This window comes from Sorex fumeus, unplaced genomic scaffold, assembly GCF_029834395.1.
Source record: "Sorex fumeus unplaced genomic scaffold, SorFum_2.1 ptg000044l, whole genome shotgun sequence".
Classification (NCBI taxonomy): Eukaryota; Metazoa; Chordata; class Mammalia; order Eulipotyphla; family Soricidae; genus Sorex; species Sorex fumeus.
The window spans coordinates 10,577,131-10,602,322 of NW_026606101.1; the positions used below are offsets into that span (position 1 = coordinate 10,577,131).

The following is a 25,192-nucleotide window of genomic DNA, read 5'->3' on the forward strand; positions in this document are numbered from 1 at the left end:
CCAGTATCCTGTATGATCTCCTGAGTATGCCAGGAGTGATCCCTGAGTGCAGAGACAAAGTAAGGCCTGAGCACTGCTCTGTTTGGCCCCCAAACAAAACTAACAAAATCACAACCATGTTCTTTGGGCCAGTGCAATAGTACAGCTGGTATGGCACTTGCCTTATACGCGGTCAACCTGGGATCGATTCCCATATGGTTCCCCAAGCCCTCCAGGAGTGATTCCTGAGTGCAAATCCAAGAGTAATCCCTGAACACAGGCAGGTGTGCCTCTTCCCCCACCCCCATATAATTGAAAAAAAAGTGATGTTATCATTATTGTGCTTCTAGTGGTCCTAAGACACAGGATGACAAAGAGGAGTAGCCCTCATTTTTGCAGATAAAGGAGCTGACACACAGAGAAGTAACTACAGACCTTTCCTGGACTGTTTGTGCAAAGACTCCTGACTTGGACCCTAGTCCTGGCCAAATCACTTTGCTGGTCTGGACAGTATCTCTATTGGGGAAATACAGTGCTGTTAGCTCCTGAGGAGGAATTGCCAAGCATGCAGTTCTGGGCAGGAAAAAGTGAAGGTCCACTTGGGAGGAAAGAAGTGAAGTTCTCAGTGCTCGAATGCCAGGTCTTCACCTTGTCTGTTTTCCAGTGTCTCGGAGTCATAGACCAGACAATCAGCTTTTCCAGTGCATGGGACACACAATCCTGAAAAGCTTTGTTGTTCAGAGCTCATTCTTCTTCTCTGTAGGCAGAAGGGAGGTGCAGAGCAGGGAAGGCTGAGTCTGACATGCCGGGGAGCAGATAGACCTGCAGGACTAAGTGTTGTCGGGTTGGGGGCTGTGCCTGATGCCAGGCATGTGCAGGATGTTTTCATTTTTATCTCATTTATTCCTTGTAACGATTTATTCTTTATAATCATTTGGGAGGTAGCTATAATAACCCCTATGTCATGGATGAGCTGCTATAAAGTTCCTCAAGCCAATTGCAGATTAATATATGGTTTGCTTTTGGACCACACCCTACAATGCTTTCTCCTGTCTCTGTGCTCAGGGATCACTCTTGGTGGAGTTCAAGAGGAGGAGGAGGGAGAGGGGGGAGAAGAAGAAGAAGAATAGGAAGAAGAGGAAAAGGAAGAAGAGAAGAAGAGGAGAATTGGTGGAAGAGGATTAATTTAATTGATTACTAATCAATTAAAATTTAAGGAAAGCAGTATATAGGTTGCCAGGAATTGAATCTAGGTTGGCTGTGTGCAAGGTATCAGAAGGGCTTCTTCAACTGAAGGTCATATGAATGGCTGGCTTTCATATATATGCCATATTAAGAAAAAAACTATTTTTTAATTTTGGGATTCACCTAGTAGTGCTAATCAGTTCAGTGCTCAGGGTTTGCTCCCAGTGGTGTTTAGGAGAGCAGGTGTTGCTGGGGGTTGAACCCAGGTCTGTGTGCAAAAGCATGTGCTCCACCCCATTAAACTATCCCCTGGCCCCAAATATTTATTCTTTTTTTGGTTGTTTGTTTTTGAGTCATACCCAGTGGTGCTCAGGATCTACTCCTGGATCTGTGCTCAGAAATCTCTCCTGGTGCGCTTGGGGGATATATGGGTTGCTAGGGATTGGAACCAGGTTGACTGTGTGGATAGAAAGCGTCCTGCCTGTTGTACTATTACTCCAGCCCCCAAATATTTATCCTTAAAAAAGAGCATCCTGGGGCTGGAGCGATAGCACAGTGAGTAGGGCATTTGCCTTGCACACAGCCGACCCGGGTTCAATCCCCAGCATCCCATATGGTCCCCTGAGCACTGTCAGGAGTGATTCCTGAGTGCAGATCCAGGAGTAATCCCTGTGCATCATCGGGTGTGACCCTAAAAAGAAAAAAAAAACTTAGAATCCATAGCCTGGAGCGACCCCACAGCAAGGAGTCAGGAGAAGCCCCAGCACCACTGAGCGTGCCTTCCCCCCCCCCAAAAAAAAAAGATCATCCTATCAACTCTGGTGAAATGTATGTACTAAGAGAGGGAGAAGGGATAAAAAGATTGCTCATTGGGTTGAATGCATGCTTTTCATGTTGGAGAACTGGGGTTTCCAACCATACTACCTGATCCCCCAAGAACTACCAGAAAAAAAACCCAGGAACATTGACCCAGACCTAGCTACTGAACACTACTCGGTGTGGCTCTAAGCTCTTCCTCAAAAAAAAATGAGAGAAGGATAGAATTAGATTATTAGTAAACTCAATGAGTAGACATACATATATTGATTTTGGGGTGGAGGTTGGGTCATACCCAGTGGTGGTCAGGGGCAATTCCTGGCTCTATGCTCAGAAGTCACCCCTGGTGGTACTCAGGGAATCATGTTCCATGCCAGGTATTCAAACCACGGTTGTGGCCTACCTGCAAGTCAAGTGCCTTATTTTCTGTACTTTTGCTCCAGCCCTAAAATTGTTATTAAATGTACAACAATATTCATGGAAACATTTGTCATGAGAACAAAAAGTTGGAGACAATTCAAAGAACTGATTATATGCTTTACATGTTGTAAACTGGGACTTGCTCAGACACTACATGGAGAAACTCAATTACCACCAGAAGAAACCCTTGAGCACAGAGCTAGGAGTTGCCTTTGAGAACTTCCATGAATGGCCCAACCCTTTACCTTCGCCCCACAAAAAAAAAAAAAAAGAACAAAAACACGAGAAACTGTCTCCCAACTATTTCCCATGTTAGAAAAGCTATTAAAAGAAAAATCCACTGGTTCTTCAACCACAAATGACTGTACCATAAACCTACTACATTCAAGGTGCTTACCAACTGTACTCTCTCCAGCCTACTCCTGGACTATCTTTCCTGTCCCAAACATAGACTATTTAAAAGACTAGATATTCTCAGAGATGGCTCAGGGTAGAACACCTGCCTTACAGGTAAGTGGTCAAGAGTTTAATCCCTGCAGACGGGGGAGATGGCTCAATGGACTGAACACATAATTTGAATGTATGTGGTCTTGGTTTGATCCCTGGCACCCACAGTCCCCTCAGTACTGCCTAGAGTGACTGATCCAGCTGGGAATGGCCCCTAAGCACCACAAAGTGTGGCTCAAAAATGAAAACTGAAAGTAAAACCATAAAACGCCAATGATAAAAAGTGTGTGATCCTTGTCAGTGTCCCAAATGTCTAGTGTAAGCCTAGCAATCTGGCAGCACAACACACAGCATGTACTCTGGTAAGTACCACAGCCAAATGTATAACTTCTGGGAGCATTGCAGCTAAAGAGTAAAAAACCTTCACATAGACGCAACCAATTATCCAAGGATTACAACCAAGCACCTGGGTTTAGACTGCCCCTTCCCAGCAATACCCAAGAGAAGGGAAGTAGGAAAGGACTGTTGCATGAAAACTAGGAAGCAACAAAATACAATCAGGTTGTTAATGAATTGAAAAGAAAAGAAAACCCACACAAACCAGAATGTCGCATTTTCTTTCATAGTGAGGTAAAAATATAAAAAAATATCTGGGAGGATATTAACTTTCAGAGAGAAGGGGCTGGGATTCAAGGTGTTAATTTTTAGAAAAGAAAATGTACAGCTATATCACTGTTAATTTAAAATTTATTAATCAATTAAAATTTAATAAGCAGAGGATTCAAGTTCAACTAGATTCTGTTTAATTTTGTCTTTCATTCTGTTCAATTTGAAACTTTGTCTTTTCTGACAATCCCATAGCATCTGCAGTCTTCTGCAGAGAAGCTCTTCTCCTAGTTCACAGAGAAAATAAGTCAGAAAAAAACATCAGTCTTCTCTATAGATGCCAACTTCTTATCATCTCTTGTGTGAATTATTTACTTGGTCTCATATGTAGTGTCTTTGTATTACATTTGCTTCTTGAATCGATTAAAACTGATCTGATTTTATTTTATTTTTTGTTGGGGGGCTTTTTTGGTCACACTAGGTGATATGGAGGGGTTACACCTGGTTCTGCACTTAGGAATTACTCCTGACTGGCAGTACTCCTGGAAACATATGGGATGTCCACCGGGGATTGAACCCTGGTCACCCACATGTGAGGCAGACACCCTGCCCGCTATACTATCACTCTGGCCCCTGGTTTTGAGATGCATATCTGAATCTGATTAAGAATGATTCCAATTCTGGGGCTGGAGCGATAGCACAGCAGGTAGGGCATTTGTCTTTCACGCGGCTGACCCAGGTTCTATTCCCAGCATCCCATATGGTCCTCTGAGCACTGCCAGGAGTAATTCCTGAGTGCATGAGCCAGGAGTAACCCCTGTGCATTGCTGGGTGTGACTCAAAAAGAAAAAAAAAATGATTCCCATTCCTCTTTAATCTGTGATACCACCTATAATTGTGTAGGATCACATTGTTGTTTTATAATATGACACAGGTAAACTGCCCACCTGTGTGCAGAAAGCGTCTTCATTTTGGCTTGTAAAATCTTTTATCTGGAAGACTGAGGAAGGAAATCTTAATTTTTTTTTTAAAACCCAAACTAGATTTATTTATTTATTATTGGGGAGGGGCCATACTCTTGGACTATTCCAGGCTCTGTACTCAGGAGTTAACACTGATAATACTTAGGGAACCATATGTCATGCTGGGGATGGAATCAGGATCAGCACATGCTTTATGTCCTGTACTATTCCTCCAGCTTCCCCCCCTCCCCCGCCAAACTAAATTTATCTACAACTATCACTTGTAGCAAAACTTTAGCAGTAATTGGCCTGCCATTTTTATTTAACTTTCTGATTAATTCTACAGTAGCAATCAAAGTAAACTTTAATTTTTATTTTCTGGTCATACCCACTTGTACTCAGGGACTGCTTCTTGGCTGTGCTTCAGCGACTATGTGGTTCTAGGGATTGAATCCCAAACTCCTGCATGCAAAGCATGCACTTCAGCTCTTTAGGCCAACTCCCCAGTTCCAAAGTCAACTTCTTACAACTAGAATCAGTTAGTTCTTCCAGCATAATATTCTCTAATGGCTTCCTACTATATTTAGAATAAAATTCAGACTTCACCTATAACTTCTTGCATAATTTAACCTCTACCCAGCTCTCCAAATTATCTCTTTAAATAATTAAGATTTAATTTCAAGACCACTCTTGGTCTCTGGATTTTTGAAATAAACCTCCTTTCTTTCCCAGTTCAGAATTCTTGTCTTGGAATTCACCCACCTCAAATGTGCTGATGGATTAGCCAGTGTGATGTCACTTTTCAAGGCCTGCTCCTGTTCTTTGCAGCTCAACTAACAAGCCACTTCATTTTTACCTGACAGCAGTCTACAGTCTTCATGCCTGATCTTTAGTAGGAAACTTACCACAGAGGGGAAAATGGGGGAAGACAGGGTCAGCATATGCTGGGACAATGGTGAAGGGAAGTAGACATTCTGGTGGAGGGTGTGGTGCTGGAATGTGTTATGCATAAAACCTCATCCTTAATGGTATTATAAACCACAGTGCCTATCCTTTTTTTTTTTTTTGGTCACATCCAGTGATGCTCAGGGGTTACTCCTGACTCTGCGCTAAAGAATTACCCCTGGTGGTGCTGGGGGTACCATATGGGATGCTGGGAATTGCACCCAGGTTGGCCACATGCAAGGCAAACTCCCTACCAGGCCTATCCTTTCTCTAGATTTTTTTTTTTTTGGCCACTGTCATCCTGCTTTAGCTCTTGCTGCTTCCTTCGCAGCACTTACCATTGTTTTACATACTTCACCCCTGCCATTCATGTTCTAGACTTTTCCATGCCTCTCCTACCAGCCTATGAATGAACTTAAGGAAGCCAATATCCACAGCTGTCTTGTGTGGAGTTCACAGAGAACATTCTATGGGGTGTTCGTCGGCTGAATGAGAAGTGCAACGCCCTGTCTCCAGTTCATCCCAGGAACATCAGCTCTACTGGAAGAGTTCTCGGGTGGGGGCCATTCTCTCCCACCACTCAGGAAACAGCTCGTGCCCTCGACTCTTCCTCTTTAGAGCCATTTTCTACCAATACAGAGATATTTCAATTAAGCATCCTTCAGCTAGGCACCCTAAACGTTGCTCTCCTCAGGCCTCCCGTGGACATGTGACTCCCTTCTTCCCCTGGGTTCCTCTCATGTTCCTCTTCTCTCAGGATCTTCTGAGGGAGCCTTTCAGTGGTTGCCCCCAGGTCTGGCGCTTTTCAACTCCCATTGAAGAGTGGGGATCCTCTTGGGGTAGGGTTGGGGATGGAGGGGTTCTGACGGGTTGCCCCTCAGGGGTCGGGCGAGGTTAAGGGCAGAGGAACGCCCTGCGAGACGCGGGTCCCGGGGGGCGGCTGTGGTCGGGCGACGTCGGTGCCCTGTGACGTGGTGGAGCAGAGCGGGAGCGGCGAGGCGCGCGCCCGCGGCCGGCAGGCTCGTGCACGGGAGGGAAGGCGCCGCGCGCCCGCGCGCTGTGGCCTCAGTGCGCCTGCGCTGCCGTTGCCGGGCACCCGCCGGGCGAAGAGACACGCCGGGGAAAGGTCGGGGCGGCCGAGAATCCGGAAATCCACCTTTCACCCGGAAATGGTTTTTGAGAAACATGGCGTTGCTGGTGCGAGTCCTTGTGAGTGAAGGAGTTACTTCCTAACGGCCGCCCCCGGCGCCCGGGATTGGAGTCACGGAGCGGGGGGAACTGCAGGGAGGTCGCGGAGGGGGGAGTCTGTGCCTTCGCGTGGCCGTCCGGCTCCCTGCCTGCAGGGAGGAGTGTATGAGAGGGCTGGAGGGGGGAAACTGAGGCAGAGTCTCCAGACATTCATCCCCCTTCAGCCGCCCCCTCCCTACTTTCCCCCTCCCCCCCACCCCTGTTTAGCTGTTCTCCCCTTCGATTCCGAGGACAGGGAGAGTGATGAGTGATGCTGGGCACAGCGGAGGCCAGTTTGCTTGTCCTCGGTCGGTCATCACCTGCTTCCCGACCTCCTGGTGGGGTACTGATTTAATTTGGGGAGATCTGGGTTCTAATTCTTGTTCTGTCACGGGTCCCTGCGTGGAACGCTAGGACTTTCGTCGGCTGTCCCTTCGGATCCGAGCATTCTCTGGGCTGGTTCTTGACTGCACGGTTTAGTAGATTTACTGTGCTGGATTAGCAGAGCGAAGAGGGGAATGGCCATCGTTTCCACGTTGCCTGACACGTCACTGGGGTTCCATACAGTTTGAAAGAAGGAAGGAAAGAAGCCACCCACGGCCACACCATTGCATTTCTTGTCATTCGGTCTGGGTCTTGATCCTTTTAGCAGATGCTGACCTCTAGGAACTAAAGGGGAAAGCGAATGACCGCAGTAAAAAGGTTAGGAGGACATAGAATTTAGCTTCTAATGGTAGAATAATGCGAGAGTCTGTTATTTTAGCAAGCATTCAGAAAACTGGGTCAAGGACATTTCTTTACAGAGCTGACAGATCTATTCCTGCGTCTGGTGACCTTTTCGGTTGTAATTTTGCACTTGTGTTTCTCACTTTTATTTTTGTTGGTGATCACTCCAGTGGTGCTCAGGATTGAACCAGAACCTGGGACTCTTGTATACAAAGCTTGCCCACTAGCCCCTTTGAGGCATCTTACCAGCTATTTCATTTCTGGAGTCTTAATATATGGCGTACGAGGGCTGCAGTTTTACTTTTTGTATTTTTTATTGGGGATGGTTGTGTTTGGGCCACACCCTGCTGTATTCCTGGCTCTGTATTCCCTGGTGGTGTGCAGGGAACCATAGGTGGTGCCCAGAATTGTCAGCCATGGTCAGCCTTATCCAAGGCAAGCAAGCGTTGTAATCCCTGTATTATATCCGACCCCATTTTTTTTGATTTTTTGCCAACCTGGCAAAGTTCAATGATCTCTGTTGCTCTAAATAAATATTTGTTTGAAGAATAGTGCCATTTGCCTACAGAAAGATTTGCTTGGCGAAGTAATTGTTGATGTCAGGGTCAAAATTGATTCAGATTTGATGACTGCTGGAAAAATGGCAAGTGAAATTTCCCCCACCCCACCCCTTTCTTTTTGGATTTTTAAGGTGGTATATTTGAAACATAGACCTGAAATGAACACTTTGATTTCTCTTTTGTTCCTGACCATGTGGACTGTTGTAAATTAATTTCTTGTTACTTTTCTGTAGTAGGGCTGGAGCGATAGCACAGTAGGTAAGGTGTTTGCCTTGCATGCAGCCGATCTGGGTTTGATTCCTCCGCCCCTCTTGGAGAGCAGGACAAGCTACTGAGAGTATCTCGCCCACACGGCAGAGCCTGGCAGGCTACCCGTGATGTATCTGATATGCCAAAAACAGTAACAACAAGTCTCACAATTTGTTGTGAGAAGTTACTGGTGCCCGCTTGAGTGCTATTCTGTAGTGCTATTCTGTAGTAGTTGAATTTTTCTTTGCCTGTTCTTTCCTATTCCTCTTTGTAGGTAAAAATCAATATTAGAGGAAAATCGCTTTATATTGTGATTCTTTAGTGACTTCTTTTTTGTTATATTTTATTTTATTTTAGTCATCATGATTTACAATGTTATAATACTGTCAGTGGTAGGGTTTCATCCATACAGCATCCCAACATCACACCCACCACCAGAGTACCCTTTCCCCTCCACATTTGTTTCAGAGTCCCTCCCTCATCCCTACCTCACCATCCCACTCCAGCCCCCACATCTCACTGCTTAGGTAAGCTCAGTTCCTTAGATTCTGTTGCTTGTGGCAACTTATTCCTTTACTCTGTGTGTGTGTGTGTGTGTGTGTGTGTGTGTGTGTGTGCGCGCGTGTATGTGTGTTGAGTCATATGCAGCAGTACTTGGGGGCTTCCCAGGCTTGGTGGTAGGGCTCTTGGGGCGACAATGCGTGGTACTAGGGACTGAACTCAGGGCTTATGCATCCCTTTGTGCTTTCTCTAGTCCTTAAAGGCTGAATAATACTTCACTGCTACTTTATATATAAAACACTATATATTGCTTTAGTTTATCCATATATCTGCTGATGGACACTTGCAGATTTTAGCTGTTCCATAGGGATGGAAATATTACATGTTAGAAATATTTCAGTCCCTTTGAGTATATACCCATAATTGGAATTACTGGATCATAGACCAATACAACAATTGTAGCACTGTAGCATTGTCCTCCCGTTGTTCATGGATTTGCTCGAGCAGGCACCAGTAACGTCTCCATTGTGAGACTTGTTGTTACTGTTTTTGGCATATCGAATATGCCACGAGCAGCTTGCCAGGCTCTGCCGTGCGGGCGGGATACTCTTGGTAGCTTGCTGGGCTCTCCGAGAGGGACAGAGGAATTGAACCCAGGTTGGCCGTGTGTAAGGAAAATTTCCTACCCGCTGTGCTATCGCTCCAGCCCATAACAATTATATTATTTTATGTTCTCATCAACAAAGCATAGCAGTTCTGATTTTTCTATATCTTTGCCAGTTTTGCTTTTCATAATTTGTGTGTGTTTATTGGCCATCGAATCCAGGGCCAAGCACATGTAAGACAGGCGCTCTACTTGGCCACATTCTTGCCCCAGAGTGGCCAGTTTATTGGTAGTTTTGACTTGCATTATTTTCATTGGTTGGTGGTGTTGAACATCTCGTGCTTTTTTGGCCATTTGTATGTATTTGGAGAAGCATCTGAGTACTTTGCCTGTTTTTTGATCAAATTGGGTTTTTTTTTTTTTGGTAGAAGCTTCTATATATTCTAGGTATGATTTTAAAATATTTTATCTCATTCTATCTGTTTCATTTTTACTTGTTGATAATATTCTTTTTTTTTTCTTTTTGGTTTGTGGACCATGCCAGTGCTGCTTGGGTATTGTTGGGGAACCTTAGGTTCAGGGATTGAATCTGGTGCCTCCCACATGCAAAGTATCTGCTCTAGCCCTTTGAGATATCTTCCTGGCCATAGTATTCTTTGATGTATTGAAGTTTTCACTGTTGATGAAGTCCAACTTGTGTTATATGTGCTTTTGGTTCTTAAAGCCAAGAAATCATTGCCAAATTCAGATGAAACTTTTTCCTTATAATTTTGTCTAAAGAGATTCCATTTTGAGTTAATTTTTGTGTATGGTATAAGATTTAATTTTAATTTTAGCATTTTCCGTGGAAGATTATGATATTAACATTTTCATAATAATCTGGATTGGATTAACACCAACTTGATTCCAATATTATGGAAAAATATTTATTTTTTATAGCTTTTTTCTTCTTTATGCTTTTATTGTTATTCACATTATATATTTATATTGTGTGTCCATTAACAGTTGCTTTATGTAGTTGTCATTTAAAATTAAGAATAAAGTCACAAAAACATATTTAGACGTTTATTAATTTATCTTAGTAGTAAGCTTCTTTACCTAGGTGTCTGTATCAGTGTGCTTAATTTCTACATGTGGATTTGAGTTATTGTACTGTCACAGGTCTCATTTCCTCTTGAAGATCTCCCGTTATATTTGCTGTAAAGTCGATTTACTTTGACATTGAGTTTTTGTTTATCTAGAAAGTTTTCATTTTCCTTCCACTTTCGAATAATAGTTTTGGTTTATATAGAATTTTTTTTTTTTTTTTTTTTTTTTTTTGCTTTTTGGGTCACACCTGGTGATGCACAGGGTTTACTCCTGGCTCTGCACTCAGGAATTATCCCTGGCGGTGCTCAGGGGACCATATGAGATGCTGGGAATTGAACCTGGGTCGGCCACGTGCAAGGCAAATGCCCTGCCTGTTGTGTATCACTCCAGCTCCGCTTTATATAGAATTTTTGTTTGACAGATTTCTTTTCCCCCAGCATTCTGAATATTTTGTCAGTTAGTTCCTTTGGATGAATATTGCTATTTGGAAATCAATTCTGGGAACTACCTGGAGTCATTGCTACAGGGATTTCATTGCTCTGGGCCCTATCAGGGCATTAGGAAATATATATATATGTGTATAGATAAACATAAACACATGCTGTCAACCTGCCATCTCCATATTTAGTGATTCACTTAACTGTGGCAAATGGGAAATAGTGGAAAATGTGTAGTGTAGTTAGACCTAATGATGATTGTGTTTGTGCTGAACATTTTTTATACTTGTCATTATTCTCCAAGCAGTATGACAAGTTATTTTTATACTGTTTACATTTTACCGAGTATCATAAGTTATCTAGAGATGACTTGAAATAGAATGTGTAGGTTATCTACAAATAATAGGCCAGTAAAGGAGTTGAGTATCTATAGATTTTGCTCTCTGTTGCTCTAAAAGGAATCCCTTGTATATGCTGAGAGATGACTTTATGTGTGTTTATTTACCTCTATATTACTCAGAACCTTTATCAGGGGACAGGGAGATAGCTCAGTGGGCTGAGTGCACCTGCATGCAGGAAATCTCAGTTTGGTCTCTAGCACTGCATGGTCCCCTGAGCGAGGTGTGGCCCCCCAAACCAAACTAACACCCCCCTCCATGTGTTACTTTACATTCCACCTGCTACCACAGGGATTATGCATATTTTCGCTTTTTTATTAACTCATTTCTAGGATAGGAACCTGACTTCTCATCAGTTTGAGGGCTAATGTGCATGTTTCCAGCCTGAGTGAAAAAAGTGCTTCTATGAACAAATATCTTTTGACCATCTATTGAGTGCCTTCCCTCCCCACATATTTGTGTTTTGTTTTGGGTGATTTCTGTTTTCTTTTGAAATGACTATTTTTGGGGGGGAAGACTTGTTTTGCTTTGGGGCCACAACCAGCAGTGTCCAGGGTTTACTCCTGGCTCAGTGCTCAGGGATCATTCCTGGCAGTACTTGGGGACCAGATGTGGTACTGGGGATGAAACCCTGGTATGTTGCATGCAAAACAGGCACCTTACCCTCTGTACTCTCTTTCCTGCTTCTAAATGGCTTTTAAATGTGGTGCTAAAATGTGCAATGTACTGTTACTAAGTGCTAAAGCTGTCATGTCCCTTAGTAAGAGAATTTGTTACTAGAGATTCATTCATGAGTGACTTGTGGTGCTGTTAGTTCAATGTGAATGTATCAACAGCATATGTTAAATAAGATGTTACTATGACCAAAGTGTAGCAGGAACCTAACCTGATATTTTCTGTAGGAGCAAATATTAGTACCTACAAGAGGGAGATCAACACTTTCACAGATAGATATATGATAACATACATATATATAAAATGGATAGATAGGTATATAAATATATGAAGTTTTGGGAGAAGCAGGAAGGAAAAAGGGCCAAGTAGAGTCACTAGAGTCAGAACCTAAAGTTCAGAGTCTTTCCTTTGCCCTTTCCCCTTCCTTCTTCCCCTTTTCTCCTCCCTTCTCCTTCCTTCCCTTGTCCTGTTCCCTACTCCTTTCCCCTCACCTGTGAGGCAGGTGCTCTACTGCAGAGTTATATCATCCTCCTGAGAGATTTCTTAAAGCAGGTGAGCTCTGATACGATAGGAATGAAGAGGATTAACTCTTGCAGAAAGGAATGGTGACCCCCAAACCAACAACACTGAGTCAGCTTTTGAATTTTCTGAATGAAGACTACAAGAGAGGGTATAAAAGTGTACTGTTGAGTCTAGAGGAAATTTCCATTAGTAAAGACCAGTTGTTGAAGTTTGACTAACTGAGTACTTGGTGCCATTACAAGCTTTTGAGAAAGAGAATTGCAGGTTCCAAACAATATATATATTTTTTGCTTTTTGGGTCACACCCGGCAATGCACAGGGGTTACTCCTGGTTTTGCACTCAGGAATTACTCCTGGCGATGCTCAGGGGACCATATGGGATGCTGGGAATCGAACCCGGGTCGGCCGCGTGCAAGGCAAACACCCTACCTGCTGTGCTGTCGCTCCAGCCCCGCAAACAATATTTTAAGAAAATGTTTCTTGCTGCTGTGACTATTTGTCAGGGAATGAGAATATGAGGATCTTACATAGATTTAAAAAAATACATATTAATTTTTTGGGTAGTACACCCAATGCTGTTTAGGGACCATATCTGTAGTACTTGGGGGATCATTGGTGCCCTGAGGGATTGAATCTGGGATTTCCATATGCAAAGCATATGGTCTCAGGCCCTTTGAACCATCTCCTATCTCCCAGATCATTTAGTGACAATAATGTCTTTATATGTTCTTGTTTTCTTTTGTTGGGTTTTGGGCCACACCTGGTGGTTTCAGAACTCCCTACTCTGCCCTGAGGGGTCACTCGTGGTGGGGCTCAGGGGAACATGTAGGATGCCTGGGAGTGGACCTGGGTCAGCTGCATGCAAGACAAGCGCCCTTCATTCCATACTATTGCTCTAGCCCTGGAAGACATAATCTTTCTGCTAATGTGGGAAGGTACATCAAAATGCCTTTTATGTTTTTTGCTCTGGTCAGAAGTCACAAAGGAATTGACATTCGTTTTGGCTGTTACCACTTACCACTTCAGCGATGGCCACAGAAGAAAAGAGAGCCACATGCTCCTTTTCTGTACATTTACATATGTGTGGCCCTTATGCTGCCTGAGCCCATGTGCTGCTTGTACCCACGTGGCTGATCACATGTGTGGCTCTTTCTGCCGTAAATAAGCATGGATCCTATAGTTGGATGTAAATTCAAATAGTAGCCCTATTGTCTATTAACTTTGCGGCCTTGGGAAATGGTTACTTAATTTAACCATACCTCTGCAGCTGCTGCTGCTTTTTTTTTTTCTTTTGGTGGTGGTTGTCTTTGGTTACATGGAGATGTTCAGGGGCTACTTCCAGATCAGTGCTTGGGGTTTGAACCCCAGGCTCCTGCCTGCAACGAATGCTCTCTAGCCCTTTGAGCTCTCTTCCTGGCCCCCTCAGTTTCTTCTATTCTTTCTTTATTCTTTACTCTAATAACATGTGGTGGTGCTCAGGCTTACTTCTGGCCCTGTGCTCAGGGATCCTTCCTCATATGTGGTGCTAGGGACAAACCTGGGTTGGCTGCATGAAAGGCAAGCACCTACCCATGATCCTACTGCTCTGGTCCTTCTTTTTTCCATGTGAGTGGAATAGTGGAATAATTATAATATACCTAGATCAGTTGCAGATTCTGTTTTTTTGTTTTTTGTTTTTTGTTTGCGGGTGGCAATCTCCCAAGCAGTGCTCAGAGGGCTCAGGGCCCTCTTGGTGATACTTGTCTAAATGGGCTAGTGGTGGTTTTGTGTTAGGGCCCCAGGCTGTGCTGCTGCTTGTCCTTGTCAGGGACCACCAGAGCCACCTTGGCAGTACTTGGGAGTCTTCAGTGCTAAGGTGGCGGTGAGGGGAGAGGGGGATCGGCCAGGGTTTGAACTTGGGTCTCCCGATAGGTCCCTGGCCCTGACTGTAAGGTTTCATTGAGTCATACGGTTTCTGGAAAAGAGCGAGCACATACATAGTAAGTGCTCAGAACTATTACCGGTGTTTGCCCAGAGGACTTTTGCCCAGAGTCCTTTGTTTCTTTTCTGGGGAGGCTGAGGATGGGGGTGGGGAGAAGGCAGGAGTCATGGGGAGCCTCTTAATCACTTCAGGGGCCCCAGGGTGTGTTGACAGGCCACATTGTGTTGCTGCTTGACCCACGTAGTGCTGGGGGCCACTAGGGCTACTCCCAGTAGTGACTATGGGGCCAAACAGTGTTGGGATCAGACCAGGACCTTGTGTGTGAGGCACCTACTCCAGTCCCTTGAGCTCTCTCCTGCCCCTGAATCCTTTCTGAGTTCAGCTATGTCAAAGGGAAGCGTCAGCTATCAATTCAACCGCCATTTCATCCTTTTTAGGGGGGTGGACTGGAGGGGCGGCTCCTGCTGATGGTCTTCCCGGCTCTTGGCTTGGGCTGGTGATGAGGTACTGCTGGGTGCCACCTGGCAGTGTTGTTTTTTTAGTTCTATTTTATTTCTATAAAGTTGTTCACAATAATTGATTACATTCAATATTCCAACACCAGTCCCACCACCATTACACCTTCACGCCACCACCAATATTTTGAATTTTCCCAGCCACCACTGGCAGTTTTCTGGTGGTCCACACAGCATGAGGGATCAAACTTGGGACCTCCTATAGGCGAGGTATGTGCTCTAGTCCTTCGAGCAATCTTTCCCATCTTCCCGTCTCAGAAATTCGTTACCCAAGTGTGTTTCATCCACCTGAAATTTTTTCTAGAGTGCCCTAATCTTTTCTTCCTTTTCTTGCTTTTCTGTTGCTGCTGTTGTGTTCACTGAAGGTCACTTGACCATGTTACTGGCCAAGGACTGTACATTTTGGTTGCAGTGCTTGCACCTATGTTTATGGGGTTGCCTTTTATTTTAGTGGTCACACAGGTACTTAGAGCTTCTTGCACACATGGCTGTACCCCAGAGCCATTGCGAAGGACAGTGGGGATTAAATTTCATAACCACTTTATGCCACTGGTAAGGCAGGTGCCTTTTAGCCACCGTGCCATTGTCTGGGCCCCTGGCCCTAGTCACCCCAAGGCCTGGACTATAATTCCAGTCCCAATAACTATAAAGAAAGTTAGTGTAGCACAGATAAGTCTGTGTTTATGGAAAAAGCATCATCAGCTCAAATAACAAAATACTTCAAGTGTGCCTTGTCGGCCCTCTCTGGAGCCCGTGCCCCTTGTGTGTGTCACGGTTACTATAGTTTTAGTCTGGACCAGGAGTCGCCCATGCATCGTAAGCAAGGAGAGATGATGCAGTGAAGTTGGATCTGGGGCCTTATTTTGGAAGTTATGTGTCCGGTTCTGGGGGTATTTCTAAAGTTCAGTGTGCTCGTTGATATGGGGACTGATAAGGATTCTTCACAGATTATTAATTTTCTTTCTTTAGAGGAATGGAACAAGCATCTCCCAGTGGTTTCCAGTATGCAGCCGATTCGTCCCCGCATCTCCCACACAAGGGCAGTGGGGCAGAGCTCTGTCTGCCACTCCTCAGGTAAGGTTTGTTGTTCCTTTGCTTGGTATGAAAATCTCAGTGTTTATGTGCAAATGTCAGGTATTTATAGATTAGCCACCCAAACTGTGTGATGGAAAAACCTCATGAGACTACTTCTGGGTCTTGTGGTGCCAGCTCAGAGCTGATTCCTGCATTATGGTGTCTAGGGCGTTGCTTCTAAATACCCTCCAGTGGCACTTAGCCGAGGTGACCAGGCTACAGTCTGATGGTTTTTACTGTTGGGAGTGTTTCCACTTACTCATCTCAGAGGTAACTTCTTTTTTTTTTTCATAACCACTTCATGCCACTAACTTTGGATTTTGGACCACACCCGGCGGTGCTCAGGGTCTACTCCTGGCTCTTTACTCAAGAATGACCCTTGGCAGTGCCCCAGTGGGGATTGAACTGGGGTTGACTGCATGCAAGGCAACTGCCTTACTCCTGTACTGTCTCTCTAGCCTCAAGTACCACTCTTACTTGAGGTGAGGGTTTTTTGTTTGTTTTTTGGGCCACAACAGACAGTGTTCAGGGCTTACTCCTGGCTCCACATTACCTACTATTTCTCTAGCACCGAGGTGAGATATTTTTCTCTCTTCTCCTCTCCCTCCCCTCCCCTCCTCTCCCCTCCCCTCCCCTCCCTTCCCCTCCTTTCCCCTCCTCTCCCCTCCTCTCTTCTCTCTTTCTCTCTTTCTTTTTTTCTCTCTCTCCTTCCTCCTTTCCTTCCTCCCTCCCTTTCTTTCTTTCTTTCTTTCTTTCTTTCTTTCTTTCTTTCTTTCTTTCTATGTTTGGGCTATACCTGGAGGTACTCAGGACTTTGGCTCTGTGTTCAAGGATCATTCCTTGTGAGGCTCTAGGGACCATATGGGATGTTGGGTATTGAATCTGGATGTCAGCTATGTGCAAAGCAAGGACTCTACTATTGTTCTGGCTGCTCTATTTGTTAATTCTTGACTACAATAGTCATTACTGTGTAGTTTTCATAATGGTAATTTCCTTTTGAATTTTTTTTTGGCGGGGGAGGGGGTTGGACCAAACCTGACAATGCTTAGGGGCTGCTTGTGGCTCTGTACTCAGGAACACTTTCGTTTGTTTGTTTTCTTTTTGGGTCACACCTGGCAATGCACAGGGGTTACTCCTGGCTCTGCACTCAGGAATTACTCCTGGCGGTGCTCGGGGGACCATATGGGATGATGGGAATCGAACCCGGATCTGCCTTGTGCTAGGCAAACACCCTACCCACTGTGCTATTGCTTCAGCCCCTCGGGAATACTTTTGGCAATGCTAGATGGATGGTAGGGGATGCTGGGGATCAAACCTGGGTCAGCTGAATGCAAGTCAAATATCCTATCCACTCTTTTGAAATTGTTTTTTCCCCCTTCTTATATTTATTTATTGAATCACTGTGGGAAAAGTTACAAAGCTTTCAGGTTTAAGTCTCGGTCATGCAATGATCAAACACCTTTCCCTTCACCAGTACTCACTTTTCATCAACAAGAACTACCCCCGCCATATGCCCCCCTCCCACCCCTCCCAATGCCTGTGAGGCAGATGATTTCTACTTAACTCTTCTCTACATTGATTACATTCATTATTTTGACAAAAGATGCACCATTATTGTGTAGAATTCCGCCCCCCAACAATCAGAATTGCTGAAAAGGCATTGGGAAATACTTTGTTTTCTATAGCTGGTTATGAGACTCATATAATGTTGCTTGGCCACGACAGCAGCCACACAATTTTGGATTTCTGCAAAGAGCCAGATAATTACGAGATTGGTTTCTGTGTGTCTGGTGTTATGGCTGTGCTGGAGAGCCGCTCGTGGGGGGCAACTCATGACCTCGGTAGGGCGTGAAGGACGAGCCGATACCGTCCCCTTCCCATGAGACTGCAGTTGCACCGTCACCGCCGGCTCTTACCTGGCTTTCAAATAAGCTCTGAGGCAGCGGCCACCTTCCTGGGGCTGGGGGGGGAGGCGGAAGGGAGCAACACCCTTTCCCTCCTGGGGAGGCATGGTTCCGTTGTTTAACGCATGGTCCATTCACTTTTCTGCCATAAGCTGCCGGGCTCTGGATTAAGTCCTTTTGCCTCTGAGCCATGGCCGTGCTGGAGAGCTGCTTGTGGGGGGCAACTCGTGACCTCGGTAGGGCGTGAAGGATGAGCCGGTACCATCCCTCTTCCAATGAGACTACAGTTGCCCTGTCACCACCGACTCATACCTGGCTTTCCTATAAGCTCTGAGGTGGCGGCCACCTTGCTGCTGGGGGGGAAAAAGGCAGAAGGGAGCAATACCCTTGCCCTCCCAGGGAGGCATGGTTCCGTTGTTTAAAGCATGGTCCATTCACTTTTTTGCCGCAAGCTGCCGACCTCTGGATTAAGTCCTTTTGCCTCTGGAGCCATGGCCGTCCCGGAGAGCAACTTGTGACCTCAGTAGGGCGTGAAGGATGAGCCGGTACCGCCCCCCTTCCCATGAGACTGCAGTTGCCCCGTCACTGCCGGCTCATACCTGGCTTTCTAATAAGCTCTGAGGTGGCGGCCACCTTGTATGCGGTCCATATGCATTTCTGCCTAAAGCCGCTGGGTTTCGAAATTTTTGTTTCTGAGTCTCTGGGATCATGGCCGTTAATCAGCTTGATCAGGAGCCAGAGAGGCCGTTTGTAGACTGTGACTCTGGGTCTTGTTGGGATGGGGAGGAAAGGGCTGGTTCCACCCCCATCTGGTGAGGCTCCTTGTGTCTTGCCACTGCAGGCCCAAACCTGACTGTCCAGTGGCCTCTGGAGGATGGCGGTCACTGGGCCAGCAGGGGGAACAAACAGGCCAAGGCACGAAACCTATTCCCACCTGGAGTGGCCCAGCGCCAGTAACCTACTACAGGAACAGGATGCATTTCTGCCAAAAGCCTTTGGGTTCCAAGATTCATTTCTGAGTCTCTGGGATCATGGCCGTGAAGCAGTTCGATCAGGAACCAGAGAGGCCATGCCTCCAATTATATAGCTGAGCTGGAGGTGGTTTGTGGGTGTGTCTCTCACATACCTAACTTTTGGCCGTTTATTTTCTTTGTAAACTTTGCCCCAAGTTTTTGGGGTCAGGCCAAAGGCACAGCAGCAATTTTGGGGTGTCTGAAAGTCTGATGGTGCCATCAGGCTGCTGATGCACTCACCTCACAGGTACAGATTGACCTGCTGGCGTCACTATACCCCTATCTTTTGAAATTTTTACAGATGATATTAACAAACTAATCAGTGCTTCTTCTCTTGACTTTTGTTGGTTGTTGTGATGGCCGGGGTTATATCCTTGGCTGCAAGTTCCTGCATTTCAGTTGTGCTGCTTGCTGGCGGCTTACATACTTTAGCTGTGGTGCTTGGCCATACTATGATTGTGCTGCTCCCCAGGGGTCACACTCTTCATTATAGTGCTTGTACACTTGGACTGTGGTGCTCTCCAGGGCTTGCATACTTTAGTTGTGCTTGCAGACTAAGTTGTGGTGTGCCAATTTTTTCTAGTGTTGGGGATCCCAGTGATGTTGCCTCATAGTATTGAGCTTGAATGTAGTATTGCTGGGCTTCCAACTTTTGTCCCTTCCTCCCTCTCTTCCTTCCTCCTTTCCTCCCTCCCTTCCTTTCTTTCCTCCCTCCCTTCCTTTCTTTCCTCCCTCCCTTCCTTTCTTTCCTCCCTCCCTTCCTTTCTTTCCTCTCTCCCTTCCTTCCTCCCTTCTTCCCTTTCTTCCTTACTCCTTTCCTCCCACCCCTCCTCCCTCCCTTCCTTCATATCCATAGCACTGCCATTTCTTTTTAACACTCCTGTCCTAGCACCCATAAGTTATATCAGGTTTGTACTATATTTTCTTTGTTCTGGTCCTACCTTCAACAGTTTCTCTCAGGAGCCCTGGTCCCTTTTATCGAAGAATGATATTTAGGATATTTAGAAATCAGACTGGGGATGTAACTCAGTGGTGTGTGCATGCCCTATGTATAAAATCCAAGGTGTGTGATTTCTAGCACCTTGAAAAAGTAAAAATTAAAATTAACATTTGAGTGCTAGGGAAACATGAACCAATGTTAATGAAATGAACTCTGCTCAGGTTTTTGAAAGCACCTTGAAAGAGTTAAATTTTAAAAAATTTTTTTGCTTTTTGGACCTTGCCTAGTTGTGCTGATGGCTTACTCCTGGGTGTTTAGGAATCATTCTTTTTTTTTTTTTCAGGTCACACCTGGCATTGCACAGGGGTTACTCCTGGCTCATGCACTCAGAAATTACTCCTGGCAGTGCTTGGGGGACCATATGGGTTGATGGGAATTGAAGCCGGGTTGTCCACGTGCAAGGCAAATGCCCTACCCACTGTGCTATCGCTCTAGCCCCTTAGGAATCATTCTTGGCAGTGCTCAGGGCACTGTATGCAGTGCTGGGGATTGAATCTCAGTTGGCCACCTGCTAGACAAGTGCTTTGACATGCTGTATACTCTCTCTAGCCTTAGAGTTATTATGTTTTTAGTTTTTATTTTAGTATAGGTAACATGTTATAATAGTGTTAGTGTTTATTATTTCTTTTTTAAATTTTAATTTTTTGGAGGTTTTTCGGTCATATCTAGAGGTAGGGTACCAGGGACCAGACAGACCAGGGTCAGCCTTACGCAGCTATACGCAAGACAAATGCATTACACCTGTATTGTCTCTCCGGTACACATGTATGATTTTGATGTACAAAGTTCCTGCACCTTCACTAGCACCAAAGTGCTCAAGACCCTCCACCACTGTCTTTACCTCTACTTTGCTTCTTTGTCCCATAGATAATCTGTTTCTAAAGCATTTTTCACAATTTGATATTATCTTCCCTCTCCACCCCTGTTTTTTTTTTTTTGCTCTGTATACCACTGATGAGAGAGCATCTGAATTTATCCTTCTTAAGGGGATAGAATATAACTCTGAATTTAATTTTGATTGCATAATGAATTTGAATCTTAGTGTCCTCATTTCTAAGATGGACAAAATAGTATCTACTTTTTGAGGTTGTTGGGAGATAAAACTACTACTTAAATACTGAGCATGTAGGAGATTTTAATATGTTGAATTGCTTTTTTTGTTTTGTTATGGAGGGGTATTGTTTTTGGGAGAGGCACACTTGGGATCACTCCTGGCAGTGCTTGGTTGTCCAGGCTCAAACTCAAGTTTACTATGTGCAGGGCAAGCACCCTACCTGCTGTACTGTTTCTTCAGTCCTTATAATTGCTATTGTTGTTGTTGTTGTTGTTGTTGCTATTTATGTTCATTCTGCTTGGGTAAAATTTTTTCTTATGATATAAAGTTAGACTTCGAAAAGAAAATTTTTTTCCTAAAACTACCTTAAGCAAGTTGCAACCTCTCCCTGAAACTTAGTTTCCTCATCTGTGGAATGAAACATTTGGACTTAGAAGGTCTCTGTGATTTCTTCCAGCTCAAGTGTTGTTATTCTAAGTTACTCCTTGGTTTTTCAGTTGCCTTTGCTCCAAGCTAAACAGTCTCGATTAAGTTTAACCTTTTCACTAGGACCTTTTATTCATCTCTTTGATCATTCTTGTGGTTCTTTTTTGGACCTTCTCCAAATTGTCCTATTGAAAAAAAAAGAGAGAGAGAAACATAAAAAGGAAATCCACCTAGTTTTTATTGAGTGCTGACTCCATGCCCAGAATAGTGTTGAACATTGGGACCGAAAATGAAAGAAATTATAATATAAATTGTGCCCTGGTAGAGCTTATAGTTTTGCTAAAATGATCAGGACTAGATACTTGCATCCATGGTATTTCATGAATTATTTGTGTCCTTCCCTTCTTTCTTCATTTTTAAAAATTTTTTCCGGTTGTGGTTCTTCTTTCTCCCCCTTTTCCCTTCTCACTTTTTCTTCTCTCTTTCAAACCAAGGACATCTCCTCACTCTCAGAATCTATTTGTAAATAATGTCACTGGCACTGTCACTGTCACTGTCTTCCAGTTGTTCATCGATTTTCTCGAGCAGGCCCAGTAGCTGGTTGTTACTGTATTTGGCATATTGAATACGTCACGGGTAGCTTGCCAGCCTTTGCCGTGCGGGCAAGATACTCCCGGTAGCTTGCTGGGCTCTCCGAGAGGGACGGAGGAATCGAACTCGGGTCGACCATGTCGGCCACATGCAAGGCAAATGCCCTACCCGCTGTGCTATCGCTCCAGCCCATTTGTAAATAATAGATAAGTAAATAAACAAGAAATCATGTATTTCTCTTAAAGTGATGCTGACTGTTAAAGAATTTATTCTTAGTGTTGTCTAGATGGATCATTACATTTGTATTATGCATTGTGTTTTACACATCTCTCCACATACATTATTCTATTTGGTTCTTAAAAATTAAATTTATAGGGGGCTGGAGCGATAGCACAGCGGGTAGGGCGTTTGCCTTACATGCGGCCGATCCGGGTTCGATTCCCAGCATCTCATATGGTCCCCTGAGCACCGCCAGGAGTAACTCCTGAGTGTAGAGTCAGGAGTAACCCCTGTGCATCGCCAGGTGTGACCCAAAAAGCAAAAAAAAAAAAAAAATTAAATTTATAAGGTAGAACAGCAGCTCTAACTCAATAAAAAGTATAAAATGTGAAAGCATCAAAAATGTGGAAATTTGGGTTGGAGAGATAGTCCAGCAGGAAGGGCATTTGCCTTGCATGCAGCTGACCTGGGTTTGATCCCTGGCATCTCATATGGTATAATTTCTGAGGGCAGAGTCAAGAGCAATCACTGAGTATCACCAAGTATGACCCAAAAAATTAAGGGGAAAAAAAAATTTGGAAATTGAAAATAAGTCATCAGAAAAAAAATTCCACAATAGCTTTTACCACTCCGGAGAAGCCCATGTTCTCTCTTAAGCACATATCTCTCTCTCCTCGTCCCTTACATTTTTCTAGGTAAATTTCTTTCAATAAAACCATTTTACTTCACTGAGAAGGGGGAAAAAATACTTCACAGTGAATCCTGAAGAAGTCTGCAGGGGCTGTGGATATAGCTCAGTAGTAGAGCACTTCCCCTGCACATGTGAGATTCTGGGTTCTATCTCTGGGTGGGTGGGGGTGGGGGAAGAGGACCAGAGAGATCATTCAATAGGCTAAACACAAGCTTTGCATCCAAGATGCCCAAGTACACTCCCTAGTATTGCATAATCCCCCAACCACTGACAGAAGTGACCCCCAAGCACCACTGAACATCAACAAAAAAAAAAAAAACAAGATAAAGAAAATAAACTTTGGTACTGGGGACATGGCTGAGGGTTCAGTGGTAATGCATGTGCCTTGTGTATAGTGAGTCTCTGCATTTGACTGTAAGACCACCACCACCATCAAAAAAAAAAAAAAACCCAGTAGGCAGGACAGAAAAAGTAAGAAGACAGAGGTAGGGAATGATATTGAAGTGTGTTACACCCAATGGGCCAAATGGGCCTCCAGGTGTATCCCCAGGACACTCCAATGGGGCTACAGATAAAAATGACATAAGTGGGGAGTCTAAGGGGATTCAAGAGATTGAGGCCAGGTAAGACAGGTGGGACTACAGGAAGAAAATAAAGTCGGAAGGGAGCCACAGTTGGAAAAAGGTTAAGAAACACTGGTAGTGGGACAAGAAGAAGAGTATCTCTCCAACCCAAATTTCCACATTTTTGATGCTTTCACATTTTATACTTTTTATTGAAGTATTGAATGAAAATAACACAAAAGCCATTAGCCATAGCATGTAGCCCAAGAATGGTTACGTAGTGAAGGTAATTGAGATCAAGAAATAGACCGGCACAAGCTAGCTCAATCTCCTCTTAGTCTTGCCTCTCACTGTGCTTAAGCATGACACTTTGAATACTTTCACACATTTGGGTTTCTAAGAATTTTTTTCATTATTGGGTTTATAATTCAGGTTTCTTTCAGAAATTTTGCTCATGTTCCATGTTTTAATAGTTAATTCATTCTCATTATTATATGAAGATAACATGATTTATTCATTTATCCATTTTCTGTTGATAAGTATTTGAGCAGCTTATAGTTTAGGTTTTTATTAATGGTGGTTTTGTAAACATTCTTGTACTTTTATTACTATTTTACAAGTGTACAATTTTACACTTTTACCAGCAATGTATGAGAATTCTAGTTGTTCCACATTCTTGTTAACAATTTTTGGGTCTCTGGTAGTAGATGGTCTTTAAGCATTTATTTAATCTGTTTTGGGGCCTCACCCGACAGTGTTCAGGGCTTGCCCATGGTTCTGCATTTAGGAATTACTCCTGGTTGTGCTCAGGGGATCATATCCAGTGCTGGAGATTGAACCAGTTTTGGGGTCATGTCTTACCTGCTGTACTATCTCTCCAACTCCCTTTAAACAGTTGGTTTTGTTTTCATTTGGTTTTGGGGCCACACCTGGCAGTGTTTAGGACTTACTTCAGCATTTTTGGGGGGTTGTTTTGGGTTATACTCAAGAGATGCTCAGAGGTTACTCTGGGTTCTGTACTCAGGAATTACTCTTGGCAGTACTCAGGGTACCATATGGACTGCCTGGAATCGAACCCGGGTCAGCTGTGTACAAGGCAAATACCTTACTTGCTGAATTATCTCTCTGCCCTCCCCTCTTGAGCATTTAATTAATTGTTCTTTTGGATCACACCTAGCTGTGCTCAGGGCCTCCTCTTGGCTCTGGACTCAGGGATCACTCCTGGCAGTCTCAGGGGACCACATGTAGTGCTGGGGCTCAAATCCACATTGGCTATGAGCAAGGCAAGCACCTTAACCACTACACTATCTCTCCAGCCCCTCCCCCCTTAAGCATTTCAGTCTGTTATATTTGGTCCTGTTCCTTGTTCAGTGAGTTTTCTTACTCCTCCATAAATTATGAATCTTAAAATGCTGACATCATAACTATATACTGTTTTTTAGAGGTTGGATGAAGTACTGTTTTTTAGAGGTTGGATGAAGTACATGAATATGGTATTTGTGTGGATAAGGACAGAAAGGAAATAATAAGAAATAACCATACAGGTGCCTGAGTTTGTTCACTTAACAAATATTTGAATTTCTTTTTTGGGGGGTGTAGGTTGTTGTGCCACAGCCTGCCATGCTCAGAGACTGTTCCTGGCTCTGCTCAGGAGTGATTTTAGGCAGTGCTCAGGAGGCATTATTAATGCCCAGGATTTGAACCAGGGTTGGTTAACCCTCCTTTACTATATCTCTGGATCAAATACTTACTTTTCCCTATGTGTAAATCACTATATTAGATTCTTACGATATACATAGTTCCATCCTTCATGGGTGTTTTTGTTAATAGAAAATAATCAAATATATAAATATACATTTAATGAGTAGTATAA

General features: G+C 44.1%; 1 protein-coding gene across 2 annotated transcripts in view; it reads left to right on the plus strand.

Annotated features, from left to right (window-relative positions):
• The first annotated feature begins 6,415 nt into the window (after window positions 1-6,415).
• LOC130030128 (ubiquinol-cytochrome-c reductase complex assembly factor 1) overlaps window positions 6,416-25,192 on the plus strand; it is a 101,688-nt gene continuing 82,911 nt past the window's right edge. For both annotated transcript variants that reach the window (XM_056121325.1, XM_056121326.1), the window contains exons 1-2: window positions 6,416-6,569; window positions 15,754-15,858. In XM_056121325.1, coding sequence (XP_055977300.1) covers window positions 6,546-6,569; window positions 15,754-15,858 — 129 coding nt within the window. In that variant the 5' untranslated portion in view covers window positions 6,416-6,545. The remainder of the gene's footprint in view (window positions 6,570-15,753; window positions 15,859-25,192) is intronic.